Here is a 26234-nt window from a genome sequence, read left to right as displayed (position 1 = left end):
TCTTTCAGTTGAGTCAGGCATAAACATATGACTCACTAAGCACTTGAGTGCACAATGATGTTTAGAAAATGCTTCCTTAAAAGCATTTCTACAGTGTGCTTTTGGAAGAGGTTTCCTACATAAGGAGAGTAGCTTATCCTTGATGATTGCAGGTACCTCAATGGGCTTTTAATTGCATGGTTACATGGTACAAAGGAGTGTTAGAAGGCCACAGGTCCTTTCCTGCATAATGATGACTTGGTAACAAATGTTGCTTCCCATTTATTTTTATGTTTACTTTTGCATTGGAAGCCAGGAGTCTTCCAATTTTTGCAAACTCTTCTCAGAAATTTTGGAGGGGAAAAATATCAAATGGAGTTTATGGTGAATACTACAAAGAAATAGTCATAATATTAATGTTCATAAGTTGTTGATAAGACATTCTAATATTATACGATGTTGATAAGACATTTTCTCCAGTTTCATACTAGAGAGGATCTTTAGTACTCCTCTCTTACCTTTGGTTTTGCTCTTTCTAAGAAAGAACTTTGATGGTATGTTGAAATAGATACTAAGGTAGTTGTAAAGAACACTAGATAAAACATGTTCAAGGCTGACAGAGTAAATAGGATGGAAATTAGAGTAGGTTGATAAATAGTGAGGGGGTGAGAAGAAGGGTGAGTATTAGACACGGAATCAGAACTCTGATACAATGGAAAACCTTAAGCCAGAAAAGTGTTCATAGGGTTTGATTGTTTACATCAGAGCCCCAGGCTAGGAAGAAGATAGCAGCTGTGTTTTGAGTTGGGTGTTGAGTTAGTACAATTTCTGTCAAGGAGATCTGATCTCCTGACCATAAAGGATTGTCTAAAAAAAAAACAACTAATGTCACCTCATGGCTTATTTTTTGTTTTCAGTCAAATATGTTTCTTTGTATTTGATGAGGCAAGTGAAAGGGCCCCAGCCTGTTGTAAGGAGGGAGGTGACATAGCACAAAATTAAGGGAAGCTTATTTTCTGCCTGGGCCTCACTGTTTCCAGACATTGTGCTCTTCCCTGCCTCTGTCTTCTTCCACTCAGCCCCTAGCACTGCTCTGCATTTCTTTCCCAGGGCAGAGGTACAAGTACAAGATATGGGGACATTCCCTGCCTCTTGCACCCTCTGTCTCCCACGGTCACCCCTCTTGCTCTATTCTTTCTGGATGCCTGCAGATTTTATTTCAAGGTTATCCATACTTGCATGATACACCCAGCAATCTCAGCTGACTCATTTTAAGCTTAGTTTCATAGCTCTGTTCAAAACACTTCAGTTGCATCAGCTTTACATTTTCCACTATATTTTCAGGTTCACTTTTGCTGCTGGGCTTGTGCTAATAACATTCACACCAACACAGCAAGGAAATACCTTCCTCAAGCTCTTCCCAGGCTGCTTTTTCTTCTAGAGTCTTGTTGTGTAGCTCTGGTGAGAAAGCAGTGCTGGACTGTGGCCGGAGCAGATAGCTGATCCAACCAAACACCCAGCTAGCAAAGAAAAAGGTTTCCATCCAGATGGTTGTGCATAAGCCCTACTGCCAGTGTAAGCAAAGAGGCAGGAATGTATGGCTGGGTTGCTTAATGCTGAATAAGGTCATTTTTTTTTCCAACTCCCTTTGTATAAATTGTGATGTGATATGTGTAAGCTCATTTGTCCTATGCCTAAATTGTTCTGTAGGCATCTCTTTTTTTTTTTTTTTTTTTTTTTTTTTCCCCAGACATAAGTGTATTGCCCTTGAAAGCAGGCAGCAAGGTGTTACTAAATGTACACTTGCTAATCTCATAAATAAATCTATTAGTGAATGAAGCTTCTTCTCTGCATCTTTATATGCTGCTAGGTGCTGAGGATGGGGGGCTGCGACAATGCCTATGTCTCAGTCCCAGCTGGGCAAGCAGCCTTTCTGAGCTGCAACTACAGAAGGAGCTCAGCAGCAGTCCTGTTATCTACATCAGTAGTGCCAGTCCCTGTTTTCTATGGTGTAGTCATACAGGGAAGAATATAACTGAGTTATTTGGAAGTTTAGATTCAATTACAGAGCCTCACAGTACTTCAGTATGTACCAAATACCAGAGAGAATGCACATTTTTTCTCCTTTTCTTTGCTTACTGAACAAGTTCTATTTTAAAATTATTCCCTAGCCCCTGTTTATGCCATAATCCATCCCGTCAGACTTTAAGAATTCTGTAAATCACAGATATACTAAATTGACAAGTTAATTGTCTTTTTTTCTTTTTTTTTTTGGTTAGCTGATGGTTAACCAAGAATTCTTTTCTTGACTAAATAATCAGATTTGTCTGAAATGAGGTGTGTAACACATCCATACTGATTAAATTCTCTTAGCTTGTACTTTTCCAAGTGAACTCTTAAAGATACTGTGAAAATGCAGTGTACAATCACTAGTATTTTTCCCCAGAAATAGTTTCCCCTGAAATATTGCTACTTGAGCGTATGTTAACGGCATCACACATTACTTTTCCTTGCTTTGCAGTTACCATTTTGAAGAGCCCAGGTAGGAGTTTGCAGCACGAAAGCAGGTGTGTGGCTGTGCATAAACTGTGACTTGATGAACATATCAAGATGCAGCTGAACAGCCAGCCAAAATAGCCAGCAAAACCTACAGACAATAGTTTGACAGCCCAGTGTCTATTTTTGTGGCAGTGACAAACAGATGTCAGTGATAAGGTTCTGTGCATAAGAGCAGCTCTTGCCATTTTTGTCTGTGGTCTGTATTTAAAGTAGGCCAGGTAGCATGAAACCTGAATAATTCTGGTGATGAAATATGTTATTAATAAAATGTAAAAAAATAATCTAGTCAGTACAGCCTCAGTGGAATTGACTTGTCTAACAAATATTCCATATAATATAAAGTATTTTATTTTATTATTTTTTCTATCACTTTGTCAAGACAAAACCTGGTGTCATTCGTCCTGTGCTGGTGAAAGCAAAGAGTGCACAGCAAAAGGAGGAGCCCTATCAACCCAACCCTTTCAAAAAGTACCTTGAGGAAATCAGTGATCAAGATATTGAGCAGGTAAGTAATTCTCACTCTGAAGGATTTTGTTATCTTAACTGTTTTCTGCAAACCTGATGGAATGGACTTAGATCCTTGTTTCATTCAGGTCTCTTGTTTTTCAAGGTTAATTGTATAGAAAATACAGAGCAGATGCTTCACTGAAAGGTGCCTGGCTCCTGGAGGAGTATCTCCAGGCTGGACAGGGGCATCTAGGCTTTCAACAGGGACATCTTTTTGGTGATCTGAGAAAACATAAGTTGAAGAGGATGCCTTTTAATGATATCCATAGGGAAGGCTATTATTACAAAATAAAGTAGAAAAAAAGTAGAAATTCTGTGCAAGCCTGTAAAGTAGGTGTCTGGATTGGATCCATAAGAATGTGCTTGTTTCATTTGGGGTCTAGACTTGAATCCTCTCCAAACTGAACTGAGGACAGCAAGGACTGAGCAAAGTTCACTCTTTTCTCCCCAAGGGAGACTACTGAGGAGCCCCAATGACTTCCCATATAATTCTTCAATGTGCAGGTCCCCCAGGTCTGTATTCAGGTCTCTCCAGAGCTTTGGGAACTGCACATGAGGGGGTACTAAGGGGCAGCCCTTGGGGCAACAGAAGTGTTTTCTTCTCCCACAACCTCTGCATAAAGCCATAAGATCCCTTTGCAAAAATGCATCTTGAAATTTCCATACTTCTATGAGACATTACCTCTGAGTAATCACAGATAAATGGTTCTGTTGGCCTTTTCTCTTGCACTGGTGTTTGTGTGCATTATTGTGAATTAAACCTTAACACAAATATAATTTGAATGTCTGTGTAGGAGTTTATTATTAAACTATCCAGTATGCTCTGAATTTTCTCTCTGTAAAGTAGTAAAATGAAACAATAGTCTTCTTGCCAGACACAATGTGAATAAAATAATTATTAGTTAAAATTAGTTTTTAGTTAAAAAACTTATTGGATTTTTCTTACTTCTGTGCCTCTCCCGTCACCTTAGAGAGAGAATTCAGCAATGGCAGCCCTCTGTTTCTCATTTTCTTACTGAAATTTTTAAAGATTTTCATTTTAGTTATTTATATTCCTCCTCATAACTGACTTGCTGTAGGACAATCCTGACATTTCTCAGGAGTACTGCAGCATTATAAACAGGGGAAGATTAATCTTTAGCATCAGTGGGTTTCAGCAACATATATGGGTGGAATCAGAATGTTTCCTCTTCTATAAGTTTCTATAGAATGTAGAGTTTCTGTAAAATATAAAATCACACTTCTAACTACAGGTTGTATTTGCAGCCAGAATAAGCTGGAATAAGTGGGAGATAAAACACCCAACATTTAAGGTTCGTTTGTAGTAACAATAAGATTTTTGGTGGCTTTGTGGTAAGAGCTCTTTTGGACTGCTGAAGATCTTTGTACATAATGCCAAAAATTTTCTAGTTACTCTTTAAATACCAAGTAATGTAAGTAGCAAGGTTTTTAATAACTGCAATAATTATTTTTTTTTTTTTTTATTTATTTATTTTTATTTTAAACCTTGAATCTCATCAACTTATTTTGATTCCAACAATACAAATATCTTATTTACATGTCAAGACCTAAAGGTACAAGTCATAATATTTGCAGAGAAGGAAGTCTCCCCAGATGGGACAAGCCCCCTGACAGCTCACTGCCCTCCAGAGAGGCAAATCTGCCCCTCCAGCTCCCTCCCTGCTCCTTACAGAAACGTTTCCTTCTTCTCAAATCCCTCACTTTGACTGGTCTGTGTCCTGGGAGCTAAATTTAGGTGGACTTGGCAGTGCCAGGTTAATAGTTAGACATGATGATCTTAGAGGTCTTTTCCAACATCAATAATTCTGTGATTCTATGATTCTAAGTCATCATTATAACATGGTAGTAAATTAACACAGCAAAAACAAACAAACAAACAAACAATCAAACAAACCGACAACCCAAACCAAAGAGTGTTTTCTCTTGGCGTGGTTGGTAAGGGGGTTGAGAATTTTTTCTGACTGGTTATATGAACAAGTGAGGTAGCTTGGGAAAGTGTTCTTCCAAGCTCAGGAAGGACAAGGAAGGGTTGGAAACAAGGCCACCACTCTTGGGAGCAGAGAGTGGTCAGTCTGGCTCAGCCATTTCATGGATCTTTACCCACTATTCACTCTTAGGGGATGGACACAGTCTTGAACACTTTTGCTTGTTTTAAATTTTTGCTTTCCATCCACATATGTTAACGAGTCCATGGATTAATGAATGCACCTCAGCTGCTTCAGTTAAATAACAATTAGAAATTTGTCATTTGGGAATAATGTGCCTGAACAGCGAAGGAGGAGAGGTCAGGGTTAGGAAATCATTTCAGTCTTTTTAGGCTGTAAACCTCTTGTTCAGACTCAGAGATTTTCATGCCATTTTTGCTTCTTATAAAAGCAGAAGAAAAAAAAATATAAAACATTTATGATTTGTCTCTGAGCTTTTGAGGTTTGCAGTGAATATTCGCTTCACTTCAGAGATGACAGGTGAGTTTACAGTGAGCTTCTCATGCTGGAACTTACTGAAAGCCTTCTGATACCAAAAGCACGGTGCCATTCCACTGGGGTGAGAGAAAAGGAGAGATGATCAGGAGTTTCTGCTAAAGAACTTTTGGCCTAGGACATCTCAGCAGGCAACTGCTGCAAAAACAATCAGTTCAGATCTCCCTTCATTAGGGCTGGGCACTGATTCTGCAGCCTGCAGTTTCACTGATGAAGGAATGACTCAATCACCAAACTTTGTATCTGTAGACAAAGACAGATCTGGTGTTATTGCCCTACTTGTATGCTTTCCGACATTTGAAGATAATCTTGGAGGCCAATCAATTTCTGTCATTTTGGGAAATGGTTTTTGGACACTAGGTATCCAGGCATGGCTAACCTGATTTGAAAACAGAACTACAAAGTCCCAGGTCTGCAACTTTTCAGAGCTATTGTATATATGGAAAACAATAATATATATATATATGATGTTTTGCAGATCTTGAATTGCTAAGTGTGTATGGTATAAATTACTTAAGGATTGTATTACTGAAGGACTGAGGGTGTGATGCATGATTAAATGTGGTAAATGAATACATGTGGTTGTTCAAGTCAAAATTATTTTTTATATTTATATATCAGAGAATCACAGAATCATTCAGGTTGAAAAAGACCTCTAAGACCATCAAGTCCAACCTTTAATCAAGCACTGACAAGTTCACCACTAAACCATGCTACTAAGTTTAACATCTACACATTTCTTGATGACCTCCAGTGACGGTGACTCAATCACCTTCCTGGGCAGTCTGTTCCTATGCTGCACAAACCCTTTTGGTGAAGAAATTTTTCCTAATATCCAACTTAAACCTCCCCTGGCACAACTTGAAGCCATTTCCCCTCATCTTATCACTTGGGAGAAGAGCCCTATTGCTTGGGAGAAGAGCCCTATCCCCACCTCACTATAACTTCCTTTAAGGCAAATGTAGAGTGTGATATTATCTCCCCTGAGCCTCCTTTTCTCCAGGCTAAACAACTCCAGTTCCCTCAGCCACTCCTTGTAAGACTTGCTCTCTAGACCCTTTACCAGCTTTGTTGCTCTTCTTTGGACATGAAGAAATATAAGTAAATATATATTAAGACATCTTTGTTGTGTAAAAAATTACCACTTAGGCCTTTATTCAGATGGATTCATTGACTTAACAGAAACTGATTTTGTTTGTGTGAGAAAAGGTTATACGATTCTAGAGGTGGTCTAATATAATAATACAAGAGTAGCCAAATCTGGGGAAAATACTACAGTGCTGAACATCACAGCATACAGTCGTGATTTCAGCTATTGCCTCTCAGAGTAGGTTTATAGTGCTGATATAAGTTCCTTGTGAGTGGAGAAGAATTTGGTGCCCACAGGAGGATGTTCACAATCTTTCAGTATCTCTAAAGCTCTCCTGATGGCTTCTAGTGACAGGGCTGCAGCACTGCCTGTGAAACTGGGCTCAGTGCCAACACAACTGCTTGAAAATTGCAGTGTTTATCTCCAACCAAAGGTCTGGTAGCTTATGAGGACACCGAACAATGTGTGCTTGCAGCCCAGAAAACCAACCGTATTCTGGGCTGCATCAAATGAAATGTGGCCAGCAGGATGAGAGAGGCGATTGTCCCCCTCTGCTCTTCTCTTGTGAGACACCACCTGGAGTTCTGTGTTCAGCACAACAAAGACATGAGTGTATTGGAGAGAGTCCAGAGGAGGGCCACAAGGATGATCAGAGGGCTGGAGCACCTCTCCTATGAGGACAGGCTGAGGGAGTTGGGGTTGTTCAGCCTGCAGACAGTTCCTTCTATCTGCATTTTCTTTCCTTTTCATTCTAATACCCTTGTTGACACAGGTTAGCTGAGGTTCCAGACAGTATCAGATTTATTAATGTCTCTCTTGTGATTTTTCTTAGACCTCCACAATACTGCCCCTCCCTGCCAGCCTGCCAGTGTGACACTGAGTACTAGTAGCCCTGTGTGTGACATTGGGTTTGAGACAAAACGATGCAGTCAGCTGTAACTGCTGACCTTCAGCTTCACCTCCCTCTGTTGAACAGTTTTTTTGCATGACAGAGAATAGCTTGTTTATTTTTCACTTCATTGATAAAACTTCTCATGTTAAAAAAGGTATTTTCTGTTCAACAAAAATAATAATTTTTGCTTTAGCAGACAGCTGTTTTCATGCAGATAATCCATAGTAACATATATTTCTTTTCATTATTAATCTTCATTTCACATTGCTCTACATATGTTGAATGATATGCAAAGTGATAAAATAATACATAGTTTTACTTTGAATGAACTTTCATGTTAAAAATATTGAAATGATGTGCCATTATTTTTCGAGACCAAGAGACAAAAAGAGATTTCTATGAAGGTAAAGATCATCTGGAAAGGATGTAGAGTTACAGTTCATGGCTAGCTCTTTTTATCTGTATTAGTTATGCTGTATATAGAATGACTCTAGTGAGCCAGTAAAAGTCCTTTTTGTTTTGTTTTGTTTTGTTTTGTTGTGCTTTATTTCCTCATATTATCTTATATTGACTATTTATTTTTTTCCTCATAAGGAAAAATATGTAACTAATAGTGTGCTATTCAGTAGATATGTCAAAGTCAAACGCTTGTTATAGACAGAGATTAATATTGCTGTGGTTTCAAGCTGACATAATTAAATTAGTCACATATTTAGGTGCCGTTACTGGAGGTAGTAATTTCCCTACCATGAGAAATTAATCATATTTTTCCTTGTGCCTGGTACATCTCAGTAATGTTTCAGGAATTTTGCAAGTAATCTTAAATTTGTTCAAAAGAGATAAAATATAAAAGAAAAAATATCCCAAAAGTATATATAATTTGTGAGAAGCACCGACATGATGGCTTCAAAAAAGTTTCAATTTAAAACTGGAGAAACTGAATCTTTTTTTTTGTCTGGGAAAACTGGGGGTTTTTGTTACATAGTAATGTGAAAACAGCTCATAATGAATGCTAGACAATTCATATGTTTCTAAATATTAATGAACAATCATGGGCACAGACTCATGTGTCATTAAAAATAAAGCACTTTGGGCAACAGAAGAGCAAGATTGCACTGAAGAGGTGTTAGCTATATTTGTCATGAAGCTGTGAGGCCAGTTTGCCAAACATCATTAACAGAAGTAGAGTCGGTGATGCTGAAGAGGAGCACCAGGAGGCAAGGTCAACGCTGAGTGATGGTTTCCTGGTCACCTCCAACCACTCTCATTGCTGCCAGGCCTCTGATCCATCGTTTGCTCATGCTCACTCTTTTATTTGGGCAATACATTAGCTTCTGCTGGAGCTAATTTTCTTGTCACAAATTTTCTGGATTTGGAGTTTAAAGGCACAATAACAGCACAGTCTGGTGAAGACTCAGCCAGCCAAATGGGTGAGACTTCAGGATGTATTGTGTCGATGACCTTGACAAAACCTAAGCATAAGACTGGTGCCAAAATCTGAGTAACCTTCCTGCATCTATCCCAAACCTTTTAAAAATCAGTTGTTTAAAAGGTTTTTATCTGCTTTACATACAAACAGCACATACGTTTTTATTTTTATTTTTTCCAAAACCACTATTGTTGACAGCTTTCAGTAGTGAATGCCGTTGTGTGAGCATCTTCCCCAGATTAACTTTTGAATGCCTGGAAAGGCTTGTTAAAAACTTGTCAAAAAGCCTGAGGTGTTCCTGTTAGTATATAGATAATACAAGCATTCTTTTGCATCTTTTGTATTTGTTTTCAGGCTGGTTTTACTACCAAAACATGCTCTCAGAAAACGTCCCCAGAGCATGTCCATTGTATTTTAACACAAGATCCTTCTGGGCTTTCCTTTTCTGTCACCTTAACATTAACTGAACTGAAGGAGGGCGATGTGCTGGGCCCCATTATAAACATAACAGCTTTAATGGGATATCTGCAGCAGTTTTACTTCTCTGTGTGTGTGTCTGTAGGTATTGGTTGGCATGGACATGCCAATAAAAGTGCTTAGTGTCGAGCCATTTTATTGGCATGAAGGTACTTTATCTTTTCAAGTTAATTATCAAGCCATAAGAAATGTAAATAGGGTCTAAGCACTTTGCTTTCTGTCCAAAGCTTTTTTTTTTTTTTTTTTTTTTTTTTTTTTTTTATCCTCTATAGGAGACTGTTCTCCTACACCATCTGTATCCTACTAAAATGATCCCTCCAAATAAGTCCCCTTTGCATCCTCTGTGGGTCTCCCTTGCTGGCTGTTTAAACCCTGGACCTTTCAGCCACTTGTCCTCCATCATGTGTGATATTCATGAGAATCCTTATAGCCCTTACTGTCACAACTCTTTGTACAATAAGGTGAGCGTCAAGTGTGGTGTGACTCAAGAGTATTGTCAGCCTTTTATGCCTTTAAATCTAGGCAAAATCTAGCTGGGTGATTAGGATTCAGTGCCAGTGGGTGGTCTGGGAGATGCTTGTCAGAAGAGCCCATGTCTCCAGTCCCTGGAGATAGTACTGCTTTTCCTTCCCTCAATGAACTTCTGCTGGGGTTTACTTCCTCCAGACCAGCTAGGACAGGGCTCCTCCACTCTTCATTTATGATGTTTCTCTGAAGGAGATATAATCTGTCATCCCTCATGCTCGAGTCCTTTAACATTTACCCATACCAAAGTAATGATCTGTATTCTTGGGGACTGAGGGAAGGGAGACTAACTTGAGAGAAATATGAACTTTTTCCAGTAGCTTTTTCTATCATTCTGACAAGCAGTTGTCTCTTGCCAGCACAACAGGAATCACACCCTTGCTGACATTTCCATCTTCTCTGAAACAGCAATGAAGGAATTAGACAAAATGTCATGAGACCAAGGTGTGTGGGTGACAGGGCTACCTAATAAGCTTTACAAGGCCAAATACTGGGCCCTAAATCTTAACTGAGGTATTTTCAAAGAGCTGTTGGAATGAAGTCCTTATAATATCCCAAGAAAGCCCCAGCCTACTGTCAGAAAAGCTTCAGATATGGAAGCCCAAAGAAGACATGATGTTTGGACCACTCAGATACATCTTGTCTATATCCTATTTTTCCAGCAGAGAATATGGCTGCAAACACTCAGTCCTCCATTCTGGCAGAGATAATTTCACTCTGAAATGTATGGTGCACTTTATTTGGAGTACAAGAGTTTAAAACATAGGCATTAAGTGTTGTTTCTTTAGGTTACACCAAGGTTTCCTCAGCAGGGGAACACAAAGGTTAAATCCACATGACTAGTTTAAGGCCCACTTGGGGATGAGACAGCTATGGAGAGAAGTAGCATCTCCACAGAAAACACGTGCTGGTCAGTAGTTAGAATCTGAAGGAAGCACCTGAAAATGTCTTTCTATCCCCATTAATTATAAACAGAATTTGGTTTAATAGACAACATAAGGAATGTCCCATGTTATCCCCTACTGCCCTGTGGGACTAATAGTAAAATTTACCATTTCACTCATGTATTGGGATGGACACAAAATAACAATAGTAATTAAAAAAAACAACACCCTTCCATTCTGTCTTTGAGTCATCTTGGGAAAACCACCTTTTCACATCTGCTAGGCTGGGTTTTGTTCTCTATTTTAATTTTTACGAAGCTGGGCTGACATGTTTATTTAGGCAGTAGTGATTTTATCATCAAGTATTTTTCAATAACTGTCCTGGTGCATTGCAGGCCATTTACATGAACAAACAAACAGTTCTTGAGACTGCTGAAGCCAATTTTTATAATGAAGATGGGTGTTAGCTGTTGATAATGAAAACACTGCTAGAAACTCAGTGTTTTAGATTTATATAGGAAGGTGAATAAATCAGGGAGTTGTCTGAAGACTACGAAGATTGTTTTTTTTTTTTTTTTTTTTTTTTTGTTGTTGTTAATTTCAAGTTAGTAGTTTTATCAAACAGGGATATTCTTGCTGAATAATTTATTAAATATGGACATTTTTGCTGTTTCTGAGTTCTCATATCACTGTGCACCCCAAAACTCTTCCTTTGAATGCAGAGGTCATAGCTCAGCCTGTATATTTGCGTTCTACCCATACAGGGATCATTACAAGGCCTATTCATCTGCAAGTTTTATCTCAACTAACTTTTGTCATTCCAAGCAACCTTTGTGAGATTTTCAAATTGATAAATGTAGGCACTCCACTTTGATGTTAACAGGTTCTTCCTGTACAATATAAATCCAAGAGTTACATCATCTCTTTGATTTCTCCCATTCTTCATACATCATAAACTGTCTCCCATACTTGGATCATTTCTGAGTGTTAGCAGAGGTATATCACAGAATTTTTCTGTAAGCTTCGTATATCTGTAAAGAGCTCTTATTTTATTTTATATTAGTAAATATATTTATATATTCTCATTTTCATGTTGGACTTGGGCTCTCTTTAAGTCTGAAACTTTCCAGGGTTGAGCATCATCATCCAATCATCCATAGCCTATAATTCACTGAGTGCTATATTCTATTAAAGAAAAGCTCAGATGTTCCTTTAATTTAACTTGTTTTTTTTTTTTTTTTGTTTGTTTTTGTTTTTTTTTGTTGTTGTTTTTTTTTTTGTTTTTTTTTGTAGCAGTGACATTTTGAATGGTTATGTTATTGTTGGCAAGTTAACTGGGAGTTCTGTGTTTTAGATGAGGCCCTAACACTGACTTGCTCTGAGGATTCATGCAAAAAAGTTCACATATTTGGGCTTCTGATTAACTTCCAATCATCATCCGTCTTATGTAAGTGAATTAGGTTCCTAGCTTTTAGATTTAGTGAAAACCCATGGGAACCTATAAAATTAACCATTATTAGTGAAAATAAAATATGCTAGTAAATAGCTTCAGCATTGCATTTCTAAATTAATGTCACCCTCCAAGTGGGTGTGGCCCAATGGTTTAGGAAACAGAATAATCATATTTTAATATTGGACTTGTTTAATAGAAACAGATTTGTATTTACACAAGCAGGAACTATTCACCATTTAAAAATATTTTTAATGGTTCTGTTTTGGTCTACAGCATTAATGTTCCTTGGTGATCAAAGGAAGTTTGATTTTGGTGTTATTCACATGACTGATTTTTAACATGAGTCAATATATGTGGATAAAAAACATGCAGTGACCCTGTCTCCTGTACCACACAAAGGTTTGAGCTATCCATTAAAAAAAAAAAAAAAAAAAAAAAGTTTAGTTTGTTACAAATAGAAATAGAAATAGTAATAATAATAGAAATACAAATAGTAATAGAAAACTTAGCACAGTAGACAGCGTATCAGCTATTGAAACTTAAACTTATTAGACCTGTTATGTAAAAGGCATAAATATTTAAGAAATTTATTTTTATTCTCTACTAAACCTGGACTGTCGTATCTGCAGATTTCTTAGGGTCCCCCCTTTCCAGTCATCATCCTTTGGGTTAAGGGATAATATGAGCCATGACTTGCCATGACTTGGACTCCATGATCCTTGTGGGTCACATCCAACTCAGCATATTCTGTGATTGTATGATACTCCAGCCATCCAGTAAAAACATGCTCCGTGTCCAGATGTATATACACATTAGTCTAATTTCTGTATGTAAACATAATTAAAGTTTTATCTCAATGAACCGTCCAAGAGTACTAAGAAGGCAGTTGTATTGCTAGCAATGTGTTGTATTTTGCTCCATCTTCCACTAGAGGGCAAAGTTCACTGCAATGAATTCTTTCGTACATTTAAAATATGTTGTAAATATACTATTGACAATGGATAGGATGTGAGGGTGAGTAGACTTGATAATTTCCATCTGCACTTTCACTTGAAAATTACCTTATACAAATATTTGCTCAGATTTTTTTTATTTTTTATTTTTTTTTTTATTAAAAGAACAAACAACAAACTAAACTAAACTAAACAGCAACAACAAAACAGAATGATAACCTTCTGCTACTTGTATGAGGGAGGGTAGAATATGGTGAGTCTCCTATAATCGGTATCATTTCGTTTGTTGTCTCAGGGTGTAAAATAATAGCAGCTGACTATCTGAAATGCTGTACTGAAAGGGTACTGTGCTGTTGTTCAGACAGATTATACCCAGCACCGAGCTCTTTTTGTTTGAAGACCCACCATGTACCTGCATCTTTATAGCTGATGAAATTACACAGATGAAGCTGAAAGATAGCTCTGACAGGATTTCTACACTCCTTGGTCTTGAAAAGTGACAGCTTTGACACGGTTACCACTGGACATACTACTATGATGGACTGTGGGTGACTGTGTCTTTTTCTCTTACTTAAAAGACCAATTAAAGCAAACAGGAGTCCTGTTATGGTATCTTCTGGAATAAAATAGTTACATGAGTTGATCTTTATATATATATGATATATATATATAAGTTCCTTTTCTCTTTCATTGGAATAAAATAGCTCTGAAAGGTGCATGAGACTGCAACTCTTGTAGTGACAGAGAGCCTGAGCCGTTTAGACCCATGATTTCAAAATTTGATTCCTCTGGCAGTCCCTAAGCCTTTAACAGAGGACTGTGTTGGGTGGAAGAAATCAGGACAGCATGTGGCTTGATGAACATGAGCTTCCATTTTCCAGGTGTCAATTCCCATTGTTGATCCTTTGAAGGGGATCAGCCCCAGTCCCTTCTCCTGCAGGCTCTACCAGAGCCATCTACTCTGTTAAGAGAAAAGAGATGTTTGTTTCTTTTCTAGCCATCAGGTCAGCTGTAGAAGCTCAGAAGAACATGAAGGCACTACTGCCATAAATATCTGTCAGGGCGGAGAGCCCAGGGCAGAGATTTTGGGTGCTGGTAGTCATTTTGAAGTAGAAGGCAATGAACTGGAGAGCAGCCTAGAAGAGAGGGATCTGGGGGTCGTGGTAGACAGCAAGTTGAATATGAGCCAGCAATGTGCCCTGGCAGCCAGGAGGGCCAATCGTATCCTGGGGTGCATCAAGCACGGCATCGCTAGTAGGTCAAGGGAGGTGATTGTCCCGCTCTACTCTGCGCTGGTGCGGCCTCACCTCGAGTACTGTGTGCAGTTCTGGGCACCACAGTATAAAAAGGACATGAAACTGTTGGAAAGTGTCCAGAGGAGGGCTATGAAGATGGTGAAAGGCCTGGAGGGGAAGACGTACGAGGAACGGCTGAGGTCACTGGGCCTGTTCAGCCTGGAGAAGAGGAGGCTGAGGGGAGACCTCATCACAGTCTACAACTTCCTCGTAAGGGGGTGTCGAGAGGCAGGAGACCTTTTCTCCATTAACACTAGTGACAGGACCCACGGGAACGGGGTTAAGCTGAGGCAGGGGAAATTTAGGCTGGACGTCAGGAGGGGGTTCTTCACAGAGAGGGTGGTTGCACACTGGAACAGGCTCCCCAGGGAAGTGGTCACTGCACCGAGCCTGTCTGAATTTAGAAGAGAGATTGGACTGTGAACTTAGGCACATGGTCTGAACTTTTGGATAGACTTGTGCGGTGTCAAGAGTTGGACTTGATGATCCTTAAGGGTCCCTTCCAACTCAGGATATTCTATAATTCTATGATAACTGTCCTAGTGAAAAGGCAGGGATGGGGATGGGGTCTGTGGTATGCAGCTCTCATAATGAAAGACTGCCTCTTTGTACCTCTTGACTTTCAAACTCCCTTTTCTGTTTCTGTCAGCAAGGGATGAGTACACAGTTCATGTATGTCTCTCCAAAAGTCTCCCCGTTGTTTAAATGTTGTTTAGCAACACTGTCTTGAAAATGGGTTGGAAGGAAAATGTTTTTTAAAGAGGCATGGGAAATGTTAAAAAATGGCCATTTTTGTACCTTATCAGACACATGAGAAGAGGTCACAGGACCAGTCTTGCAGAGGACTAATTTTCTTTAATATATGAGTCTGGGCTCAAGACAATTTCATTGCTTTTCCTGGGCCTAAATGGAGTTTTATTGAAATCACTGAGTATTGTCATGTTGGAAGGGTCAGCCTTCCATAATCATTTTCAGGTCTTCAGGCTCACATGTAAGCAGAATATTTAAAAGGATTTTTTTTTTTTTTTTTTTTTTTTTAATTAAATCAGTGGTGTTTACTTCACCATCCAATCTCCTACTCACTGGAGTTTGTATTTGATTAATAGTTGCATAGTGGGAATTGACATTCTGTGAATGCAGCAGCCTTTCAGGGTTGCCATGGAAAAGCACTTTTCTCCCAGACATCATCCCAGCTGCTTTTATTTCCAGAAGTGAATTTCTTTCTCTATTTTGAACTTTGATATTTAAATGCTGAATTTCCACATCTGTACTTGTGTTAAGTATGTTGTGGTTGATCATCCTTCTACTATCTGTGCTGAGAACAATTGCTTTAGTATAGGAAAAGAAAATCAGAAGCAAACAAGCTAGTTAATTATTGCTCTGCTACAAACTGGACCTCCTAGCTGGGAAAGTATTAATGTTTTATATTGCTGTCTCTCCTTTGTATATTCTTTTATTGCATTCCTTGGGCTTAGTGAGCCATTTTAATCATATCATGCTTAGGTGACATTTCTATTACTTTGGACTTAGTTTGATAATGTCTCCAGAAAATGCCTCTGGAGTTCTTGCTCAGCACATCTTCAAAGAAAAGCATTTAAACTAAAGCACTTTAGAAGTATCTTAACTTGGTAATCAATTGCTTTCTTTGAAGCCATCAGATTAGCAACAGAACAGGGAGGTAGTTTAGGCTCAACAGGAGCCACAGCAGCATGCACTTAATATGGAGATGTCTTAGTCTCTGGAAAGAGTTCTGCTATCCACTCCCCACTCCTGCAGAGACGGCTCTTCCAAAGGGGAAAAAAAAAATCAATTTCTGCATCACTCCTTTTGGCCAGGGCAGTGAGGTAATTTTGAAAGCCTGTCTGTCTTTATTTCCACTAGGGGAAGCTGTTAACGGTAGAAGCCTGGTATTTCTTTGGTGTAAGTCTGTTGATTTAGAAAACACACATGAAAAAACACTGTTTTCATGAACACAGTAGGATCAAACCCCAGCAGGCCCTGTCCATACTTAGAAATCAAAATTTGCACAGGGAATGCTGTGCCTAGAAGTGTACAGACTTCCTCTTGGAACACACAGCTACTTCTGTTTCTTTCTGCCTTCATGTTTACACAGACAGCCTCTGCTGGATTAGCCTAAAACATTCTCAAACACCAAAATGTGCATTATAATACTTTGTCTTAATTCCTAGAAGTTTCCACATAATTTCAAACTTGAGTTCGGACTTATGTCTGGCATTCTAGGATGATTGTGTATAGTTTTCTGCAAAGTAGATTTCAGGAAGACATTTTTAACACATACAATATTATCAAATATAAGAGAAAATCTGGCCCTAGCTTGCAACTGTTTTCTGAGAAATCTTTATCTTAGCCTTCTGTATCTTCAGATTAATACATTTTAGGACAACAAGAGAAGGAAACTCAAGTACCACAACACTCTTAACATCTGCTTCTAATGTTGGTTTTTGAAAGGAATTAATTCTATGACAAGCCCTGTGGTGATGGGGACAAACTTGCCACAGCCTGGGGGCTGCTCCTGATGCTAAGAGCCTAAGCGAAGGTTGAATTTGGGACTGGATACAACTCCATATCCATAGGAATCTGAAACCAGCAAAATGGGATTGTTAAAAATAATCTCTATAAATACTTTGCAAATGGGAACTGCAACCTGGGGCCATGTCTTTTCTTGTAAGATAGTAATAAAAACAATACAAGAATATAAAAAGAACAGAAGTAAATTTGTGTGAAAAATATCAAACAAGACTCAGTGGGTAAACAAATGATAATTATACACTTTTAATCAAAGGCAGTGAAGACCAGTCATAAAGCATGTGGATTCAAACACAGACACAAAAGGAAAAGCAAACAAACAAACAAACACATAACAAATGGAAGCTACTCCAAAACACTCAGAGCTTTAGAGAAAATTGTATTTTAGACCTCACTGAACACAGATGTTTCTAGAGAATTTCCTGCTGATTTTTCAGATTGTAAATAACTCTTCTGAGGCATTGAGAAAAAGTAAAAACATCAAAAGCTGATGAACCTTTGGAAACTTTACATTTTAAAGGAAAAATTGGTGCAATTAGAATTCACTTAACTTTTATTGCAGGTATCGATATAATGTGTACTCTGAAATATGGCCTTAATTAACTCCACTTCCAGTTATGTTTAAAAAAAAGTATAATAAAATTAGTTTTGGTGAGTATGTACTTTGGTAAGTATGTACTTACTTGGTATAAGGAAGATGGTATTTACCTGTGTTTCAGAGATGTTATGAATATCAAGGCATTAGTGTTTTATTTTTGTTTGTTTGTTTGAAAAAAAATTTTGAACTTTGATAAAGAGATCATATATAATAAATTGTAAGTTATAATACTTGCTTTTTGTTTGTTTGTTTGTTTTTTTGTTTTTCTCCATATGTAAAGAGTGTCTATCATTTTCATAGTTAGGGCAAATATGATCTTAATACAAATTTTAATATGTTTGTTGAGAGTTACACATATATACTCATGAAGATTCAGTCAAAGTTTGGGGCTTGGATTTAAAGCACCTAAGGTCAAAAATCTTTGTTGCATTGGAAAGTCAATCAGGGAACAGGACTTGTTCAATTATGCATCTAGTCTGGGAAGTAAATGTGATGGAGGAAAGTCAGCTCTGAAATCCATTTAATTTCACGCTTTTGCCTGGAATTTGAAAGTAGTGATGTTTAAAGTTCTTCAGCTGTTCTGATTCAATGAGCAGTGACCTCCTTCCTGAGGCATGGAAGCATCCATCAAATGGATGCTTCAAGTCATTGCTAAGCAATGACTTGATTTCTGTCAGTTCACAAATAGGTCACAGTCAATATACTGAGAAAATTTCAAATGTTCGTGTTGCTGGAAATTCTGAAATATTTGTTTTGTTTCCATTACAAATGAAATTTTGAAAACAAATTTAAATACTCCTTAAATCAAAATGCATCAGTGGGGTTATGTGAACTAATCCAAAGCAGATAACACTAAGCTGTGTGATTAGAAACTTCTTGTCTCCTCTGCTGCCTTACTCCATTTCTTGTGTAGGTTAGGATTCTCATGTCTTCCATACGATTCCTCAGGTCTTCCGTATTGGCCTGGTACCCTGCCTGGCAACCAGCTCCTATCATCACCTTTAGTGAAGTTATCCCTGCAAGGAGCTGCAGAACTCAATTATCCCACAGTAGAAAGTGGAGACTCTTCCCATAATTTCCACAAAACACAATGTTGGTGAAATCCACTTTAATATTTCATGGAAGTTATCCAAAATGAAACATTTTGGTCAGAAATCACAATATTCCAGTTATGGTCAGGATTTATTATTTTGAAACAATTTTTATTTTCTAAGTGAGTAATTAAATCTGCAAAAGAAATCACATTGTTTACAGAAAGCTTTGTTTTCTTGTTGCTAGCCCTCTTTCATTGAAAAATAATGTCAGAAATTCCTCAACCATTTCCCTCTTGGACTAGCCTTGCATGAGAAGTTGAACCTGGCCTGGGAAAGGGCAGCCCAAGGAAAACTGATGCACTTCTGGGCCTCTGTGTGTTTTCACCAGTTCCCTACCAGCTTTACTTACCTCTGAGACAAACAATCTCCACCACTAAGACTTATAGTTCCTGTAGCCTCTACTTATTCAGATGCAAATCTTTCCATTGCACTTTGCTCTGGTGCCTCTCCAGGGCTCTATCCTTGGAGAACCTGCCAGGGAACAGTGTCTGCATTATTTGTCCCTGTTGTGCATGTCCTTACTGCTATCTGGAAAGAGTTTGGAAATCTTTGAGTTAAAAAAGCAAAAATGCAGTTGTGTATAGTAATGGTTTGCAATTTAATCAGTATGCTCTACTGCATACCTGGCTGAAGGCACAATATTAATCTTTGTTACAATCACCACTTCTACTTTATATTTCCTTGCAGAGAGATGAAAGTTGCAAAAGAATTGGTTGCTTAACTGACTGAATCTTTGAATGTGATTTTATAGTGTCATTTCAGAAAAACTGCATACATCATAATTATAAATTGTCTGTTTCCATTATTTATTTTCTCTCTCTTTAGTTGAGTGTAGTTCTTGCTCTGCTGATGTATACCTCTTTTGAGGTATACCTCTTGATGTATACTCTGCTGGTGTATACCATTTATTGGTACTCTGGATTTCATACACTTGTACTCAGAAAAAGTGGTTATCCAGAAAACAGTTTTATAAAAGTGTTTGCTGGTTATGCCTGTATAAATAAGCATGTTTAGTCCCTGAAATAATAAGAAATTAGTCATTTTTCCTAGTGAGAAAGAATGACTATATTTAAAAGAGTCTTGAATACCTAATTTACTGTCAGTGTGGATTAGTGTTAGTGGAAAGCTAAAGCCCTATAAGCCCTATTAGAATTAAATTTTGCCAGGGATATCAAGGGCAACAAGAAAGGCTTCTATAGGTACACTGAGCCCTCTCCAGAAGGAAATGGGAGACCTGGTTACCCAGGATATGAAGAAGGCTGAGGTATTCATTGCTTTTTTTGCCTCAGTCTCCACCAGCAAGAGCTGTAGCCTCATAGTCCAAGACTCAGAAGGCAAAGGCAGGGACGGGATGAATGATGAACTTCCCACTGTATGAGAAGATCAGGTTTGAGACCAGCTAAGGAACCTAAACTTGCAAAGTCCATGGGGTCTGATGAGATGCATCTGGGTGTCCTGAGGGAACTGGCAGATGAAGTTACTAAGCCACTATCCATCATTTGAGAAGTTGTGGCAGTCTGGTGAAGTTTCCAGTGACTGTAAGACGGGAAACATAACCCCAGTGTTTAAAAAGGGAAAAAAGTAAAACCTGGGGACCTGCAGGCCAGTCAGTCTCACCTCTGTGTCTGGCTAGATCATGGAGCAGATATTCCTGGAAACTCTGCTAAAGCACATGAAAAACAAGGAGGTGATTGATGACAGCCAACATGGCTTCACTAAGGGCAGATTACGCCTGACAAATCTTATGGCATTCTACAAAGGGGCCATCCAGAGGGACCTGAACAGGCTTGAGAGGTGGGCCTGTGTGAACCTCATGAAGTTCAATAAGGCCAAGAGCAAGGTCCTGTATTTGGGCCAAGGCAATCCCAAGCAAAAATACTGGCTAGGCAGAGAGCGTGGATTGGGAGCAAGCCTAATGAGAAGGATCTGGGATTGTTGGTTGACAAGAAGCTCAACATAATCTGGCAATGTGCTCTTGCAGCCCAGACAGCCAACTGTATCCTGGGCTGCATCAGAAGAAGAATGGACAACAGATCAAGGGAGGTGTTTGTCCCACTCTACTGTGTTCTTGTGAGACCTCACTTGAACTGCTGTGTTCAGCTCAGGGGCCCCCAGCACAAGAAGGACATGGACCTATCAGAGCAAGTCCAGAGCAGGACCACAAAGATGATCAAAGGTCCGGAGCATCTCTCCTATGAGGACAAGCTGAGAGATCTGGGGTTGTTCTGCCTGGAGAATAGAAGGCTCTGGGGAGACCTGATAGCAGCCTTTCGGTACCTAGGAGAAAGCTGGGGAGAGACTCTTTGTCAGGAAGTGGAGTGATAGAAGAAGTGGGAATGTCTTTAAACTAAAAGATAGTAGGTTTAGATTAGATATTAGGAAGAAATTCTTTACTCAGACGGTGGTGAGGCACTGGAGCAGGTTTCCCACAGAAATTGTGGATGCCCAAATCCCTGGAAGTGTTCAAGGCCAGGTTGGATGAGGCTTTGAGCTACCTGGTCTAGTAGGAGGTGGCCTTCACATGGTGGGGAGGCTGGAACTAGATGGTTTTTAAGGTGCCTTCCAATCTAAACCATTCTATGATTAAAGATTTAATGGAGTATTTTGAAAGAATGGTATAAAAGTGAATGTTTTCTGGCTACTTTATTGGAAACATTCTTATTTCTTATGCATATTACCTCTTGTTCCAAAGAGTTTTAAACCTGTGTCTCAATTATCAAAGGTTGTAGATCCTCTAGAGAGTGACTTAGACTTGTGAAAAAGGTCTTATATTGAGAACACTTCAGAAAGCTTTATATTAGTTGAGGCAGCTGTGATTCATAGCACAATAAAAGTAAATTGACCTTTTAAAGGCAAATATGTTTTGCTGATTACTCTACAGAACTAAATGAACAAAGGTCTAACTAAGATGTTATATAACTGCCTCTTTTCTAAGCGTTGGCCGAGTCTTTACAAGGTTATTTTGGCCAGGTAGGTAATTTCTCTTTGAACTTAAATGCTGTAAATACTTATATATTGTGAGGATATTCTAATCTCTTCAGTACAATTTTCACAGCTACAAACACAGATTTGTTTAGTTTGCTCTTTCACTGTTCTTAGAAATAATCAAGTGTCACTTCACCAGAAAACTGTGTGAGACTCAGAAAAATTTTGAATCATTAATCAACTTTATAAGAATAATATAGAATTTTATAACTGGTCAAAGAATCAAGAACAGAGATTATAAAAGCATTACGAGCATCGTCCAACATAAACAGACGCAATTCTTCTAAATTCGTAGGAAAACAAATAAGGCTCCCTGCCAGCTGCTTTGACCTGGGGATGGAAGATTGCCAGTGACAGAACAGGATGAGGTCTCATGAAGACAACAAACCAGTAAAAAGTACAGAGTCCAAATTACATTCACACTTCAGATCTTGTGGACATGGGCACATTCCTCTATGACTCTGAGGGATGATAGTCACACAAAGTCTAGTAAGGAACAATTAATCCCAACTTGTTCTGCCTACCTTGCATTTCTGCTACTTTTAAGCTGATTTTCTGGTACTATGTGTTTGATAGCTCATCTTTGCAGAGAAATGACCTTCATATTCTGAGGATTTCTTTCCCAGACTTAAGTCTGTATGTTGTACTGTGATCCAGGTACAAGGCTGAGTTTAATGAGTTAGGCTGTATGTCCTGTTAAGTGTCCTCTGAACACCTTAGGCTGACTACCATGCAGAGAGAACAAGAAACAGGTGCCAATACCCTGCTTTAGCACTTGCCCAGACACCTGAAATAACCAAGTATAGTGCCCATCACAGCTTGCAGAAGTTCAAACTTCTCTCACTTTCTTCCAAAAGAATCAAGTACTTACACATGGAGCTGCAGAAAGCAAGTGCACTGGGACACCATTTTCTATCCTGCTTGTAGTGGCACTCGAGAACACAAAAATCATGAAGACAAATCAGAGAGGAAAGGATAAGACTTTGTGGCCTCTTGGCTAAACTGTGGAGAAAAAGCATGGGGCCTGTTCCACAGAAGGCTGACATGTTTCACATTACATCGACAGGTTATGGAAATAAGACAGGAATAGGCTTTCAGGTTGTTAGGATGAACTCACCCAGGCCAAAGCACTCATCTCCTTCACATCTGGCCGAGATAGAGCTATATGATTACAGGGAAAAAAGCAACACCCTCCTTTTAGGGACCTGCAAGTCTAAGTGTTATTTTACCAGACGGGATGTAGTACTTTTTTGATGTTCTCCATATTCACTCAAGGACTACTGAAAGTCATTTATAAATCTAGATAGCTGTGACTTTCTAGACCCCATGTCATGGCAAAACCAGGCCTTCAGACATCTGACTAGTATGCACTCTTCTGCAATAATTCTTCAAGGTTTTTACATGAGAGAAGACTTGTGAGAGCAGACTTCAGAAAATTGTATGTTATTCATTTTTTTTGCTACAGCTTAACTTCTGCATTAACTTTTCTTCCTGGCATTAATCAGTGAAGTCCTTGAAGTCCTCTCACGTCTTTTCGTTCAATTAAATCTCTGCGAAGTAATCAGTATTGACAGTGTCTGTCCAGAAAATATAGATAACTTTCTGTCTTCATAGGGACTGTTATTTGCAATCATTATGCTATCAAAATAAAACAAAGATACATTTTGGAGGAAAAAAAAAAAAAAAAAAGATTATTATTTGTCAGGCCTAAGGAGGGACTCAAGACCTCATACCTCATACTCAAGGAACAAAGCAAGGCAGAATCAGTAGGAATTTCAGGTAAGTACAGTAGGCAATGAGTACCAGCAAGAAAGTCTAGGACTAGATAATACAATAAAAGTGCATTTTTCATTGATTGGATGCATGAGCAATTTGAGAAAAAGAGTTGCTGTATTCTCAGTTCACTACCTAACTATGTAGGTTTCCTTACCCTAGTAGTGGAAGTCCTGCTTCTCAGAGGGCTTAAATGCACATTAGAAAATAAACAGAACATGATCAATACCTCCTGTGTTCTTTTGGTGATTCTTATTTTTTTCTGGAATACATAAATACCAAATTCTGGTGAGACAATAAGTAATTCAAAACAGGGTTCATTTAAATGAAATAAGTTTGTTAATACACTGCAGATGTTGCTAGAATTTTGTCCCTGTATATCATCAAGGATTGTCTAACCTCTGTAGCTGCAGGATTCTGGGTTTGGAAATCGAACTTCTGTCTCCTGTGTCAGCTGTTAAACATCTCCTGTGTTGTAAAGAGCTGTGCTGCAGCAGTAGGGTGGTGCAAGGTCTGTGGGCTGCCTTGGTCATTGTGCCAGATGAAATCAGGAATCAGGTCTGTGGTAGAGGGAGGGATGTTGCTGCTGACACCTAGTTCCCTTACCCCTTCCTTAACTTTCCTTTGTCTAAAATTATTTCCTTGCCTAAATTTATAAAATAAATACGTTAAATAAACGTATTGCCTAAAGTTATTAATATGCCTTTCCATTTTGAGGAAGGGAAAAAGAAGAGAAAAATGTTAAATGATTAAAAATTGCTGCTGTTGCTATAGACTTGGCTCCTGATTCCTTGAAAATGAAGCAGGGTGAATTTTCAAAAGTATGACAAAAGTATGACAAAGTCTGGCAATATAGAACAGATCCAAACGTAATTATAAACAGTATGTGCCACTTCAATGTCACACTTTTTTTTATAGAGTTAGATTGCCAGATCAGCTTTACACCTTAAGAAGCTCAGAATCAAAGTTAATTTTCTAGGGCAAGACCAGTATTTTTTTAAGAAATGCATCATCTGCTAATGTATTATTTGTTCTAAGTAACAAAACAAAGTAGTGCTGTTGACACATTGAACTTTGAAGGCTTCTTCCAACCTTATCTTTCTACAATTCTAAAATACCAAAGCTCCAATAGTTTCCATGACCTTTGCTCTAAAGAGGATGCTGAATATGAAAACTTCACAAACTTGTGATCTTAATATTGCTATATACGTTCTGTCTTATCCTGTATTCTCTTCAAATCTTATTGAAATTGATATGGTTCTTCATTTGAATATCATCCATCAAACTTCATTACTCAGATGCAAATCCTATAGTACTCAAAACACACTGGAAAATTATAAAGTCCTTTCTGCACATACTAATTACTGTTATACAGTTCTTTATTTATTTATTTTAATTAAATGTTTTCATGATTTATGTATCTGAAATGTAAGATTAAGGAGAGGTCCTTTAGATGTGATTTAAGAAGACTTACTCAAAGTGATAGAAATATGACTTCAGTTTTAACTAACTTTATGTGCATTATCTCATACTGAATGCATTGTAAGGCAGATGCCCTTGCTGTGATTTTGACTTGAGATGACTCTTTTAAATTGGAAAGTGATTTATCTTTCCCCACCCTTTTAATTATGGGAATATGATATAACAGAAAGCAGGCCATACCTTGAAATAGACAGGAGCAGTAAACATACAGATACTGTTGAATGCGAGTAGGAACTCATTACATTGCTGTCCTTTGCATGACTGAGGGTACTGTCTTTCATTGTTAAAATTGTGTGATATTTTATACAGAAATTGAACTGATAACTAATTTTCTTTTCCCTTTTTTAACCTCATGCTCCCTCCATCCCGTGACATTTTGGCTTGGCAGCCCAGTCATCCCATAGTGCCTATTCCAGAAAATGAAACACTCAGCTCTAAGGAGGTAATCAGTTGACATTTAATGGGTTTATGCATTTGGATGCTAGCTTAATAATTTATTTATGTAACATATGTATGAGTTGATGAGCAAAAATGTGCTGAGCTCACAAACCTGCTCTTGTCCAGTGCATGAGCTAGATAAACATTAATTATTCTTAATGATTAAAAAGAAAGAAAGAAAGAAAGAAAGAAAGAAAAAAAAAAAAAAAAGAGTTGTTTTGGAGGCTGTGCTGTTTGTGTGAATTTGAATTAACACTAACATTTCAGGTTTCTGGTGTGTGCTGCTGGGATGATATCAAGTGGGATTTGTTAAAAAAGTAAGCCCCAAGGGTTCTGAAGGGCAGAGGAGTCCAGGAAGGCTGGGCACTCTTCAAGAAGGAAACCCTAATGGCATAGGAGTGGTCTGTCCCCACATGCCCAAAGACGAGCCGGCACGGAAGATGACCAGCTTGGCTGAACAGAGAATTGTGGCTTGAGTTTAGGAGAAAAAAGAGGGTTTATAGTCTTTGGAAAAGAGGGCGGGCCACTCGGGAGGACTATAAGGATGTTGCGAGGCTGTGCAGGGACAAAATTAGAAAGGCCAAAGCTCATCTAGAGCTCAATCTGATGACTGTCGTCAAAGACAACAAAAAATGTTTTTACAAATACATCAATGCAAAATGGAGGACTAAGGAGAATCTCCATCCTTTACTGGATGCAGGGGGAAACTTAGTTACAAAAGATGAGGAAAAGGCTGAGGTGCTTAATGCCTTCTATGCCTCAGTCTTTAGCGG

At 38.5% G+C, this 26234-nt stretch overlaps 1 protein-coding gene across 1 annotated transcript in view; it reads left to right on the top strand.

Moving 5' to 3' along the window:
* Window positions 1–26234, top strand: part of MLIP (muscular LMNA interacting protein) — a gene marked incomplete at its 5' end in the record, with an annotated part of 81213 nt that overhangs the window by 45132 nt on the left and 9847 nt on the right. The window contains 2 exon segments of the mRNA XM_032184490.1: window positions 2918–3043; window positions 25412–25465. Of these exon segments, the coding sequence (XP_032040381.1) occupies window positions 2918–3043; window positions 25412–25465 (180 nt within the window).

This window comes from Aythya fuligula, chromosome 3 (genome assembly GCF_009819795.1).
Source record: "Aythya fuligula isolate bAytFul2 chromosome 3, bAytFul2.pri, whole genome shotgun sequence".
NCBI classification, from domain to species: domain Eukaryota; kingdom Metazoa; phylum Chordata; class Aves; order Anseriformes; family Anatidae; genus Aythya; species Aythya fuligula.
Note: the sequence above shows the minus strand (reverse complement) of the source record. Positions and strands in the feature narration are given on the sequence as shown.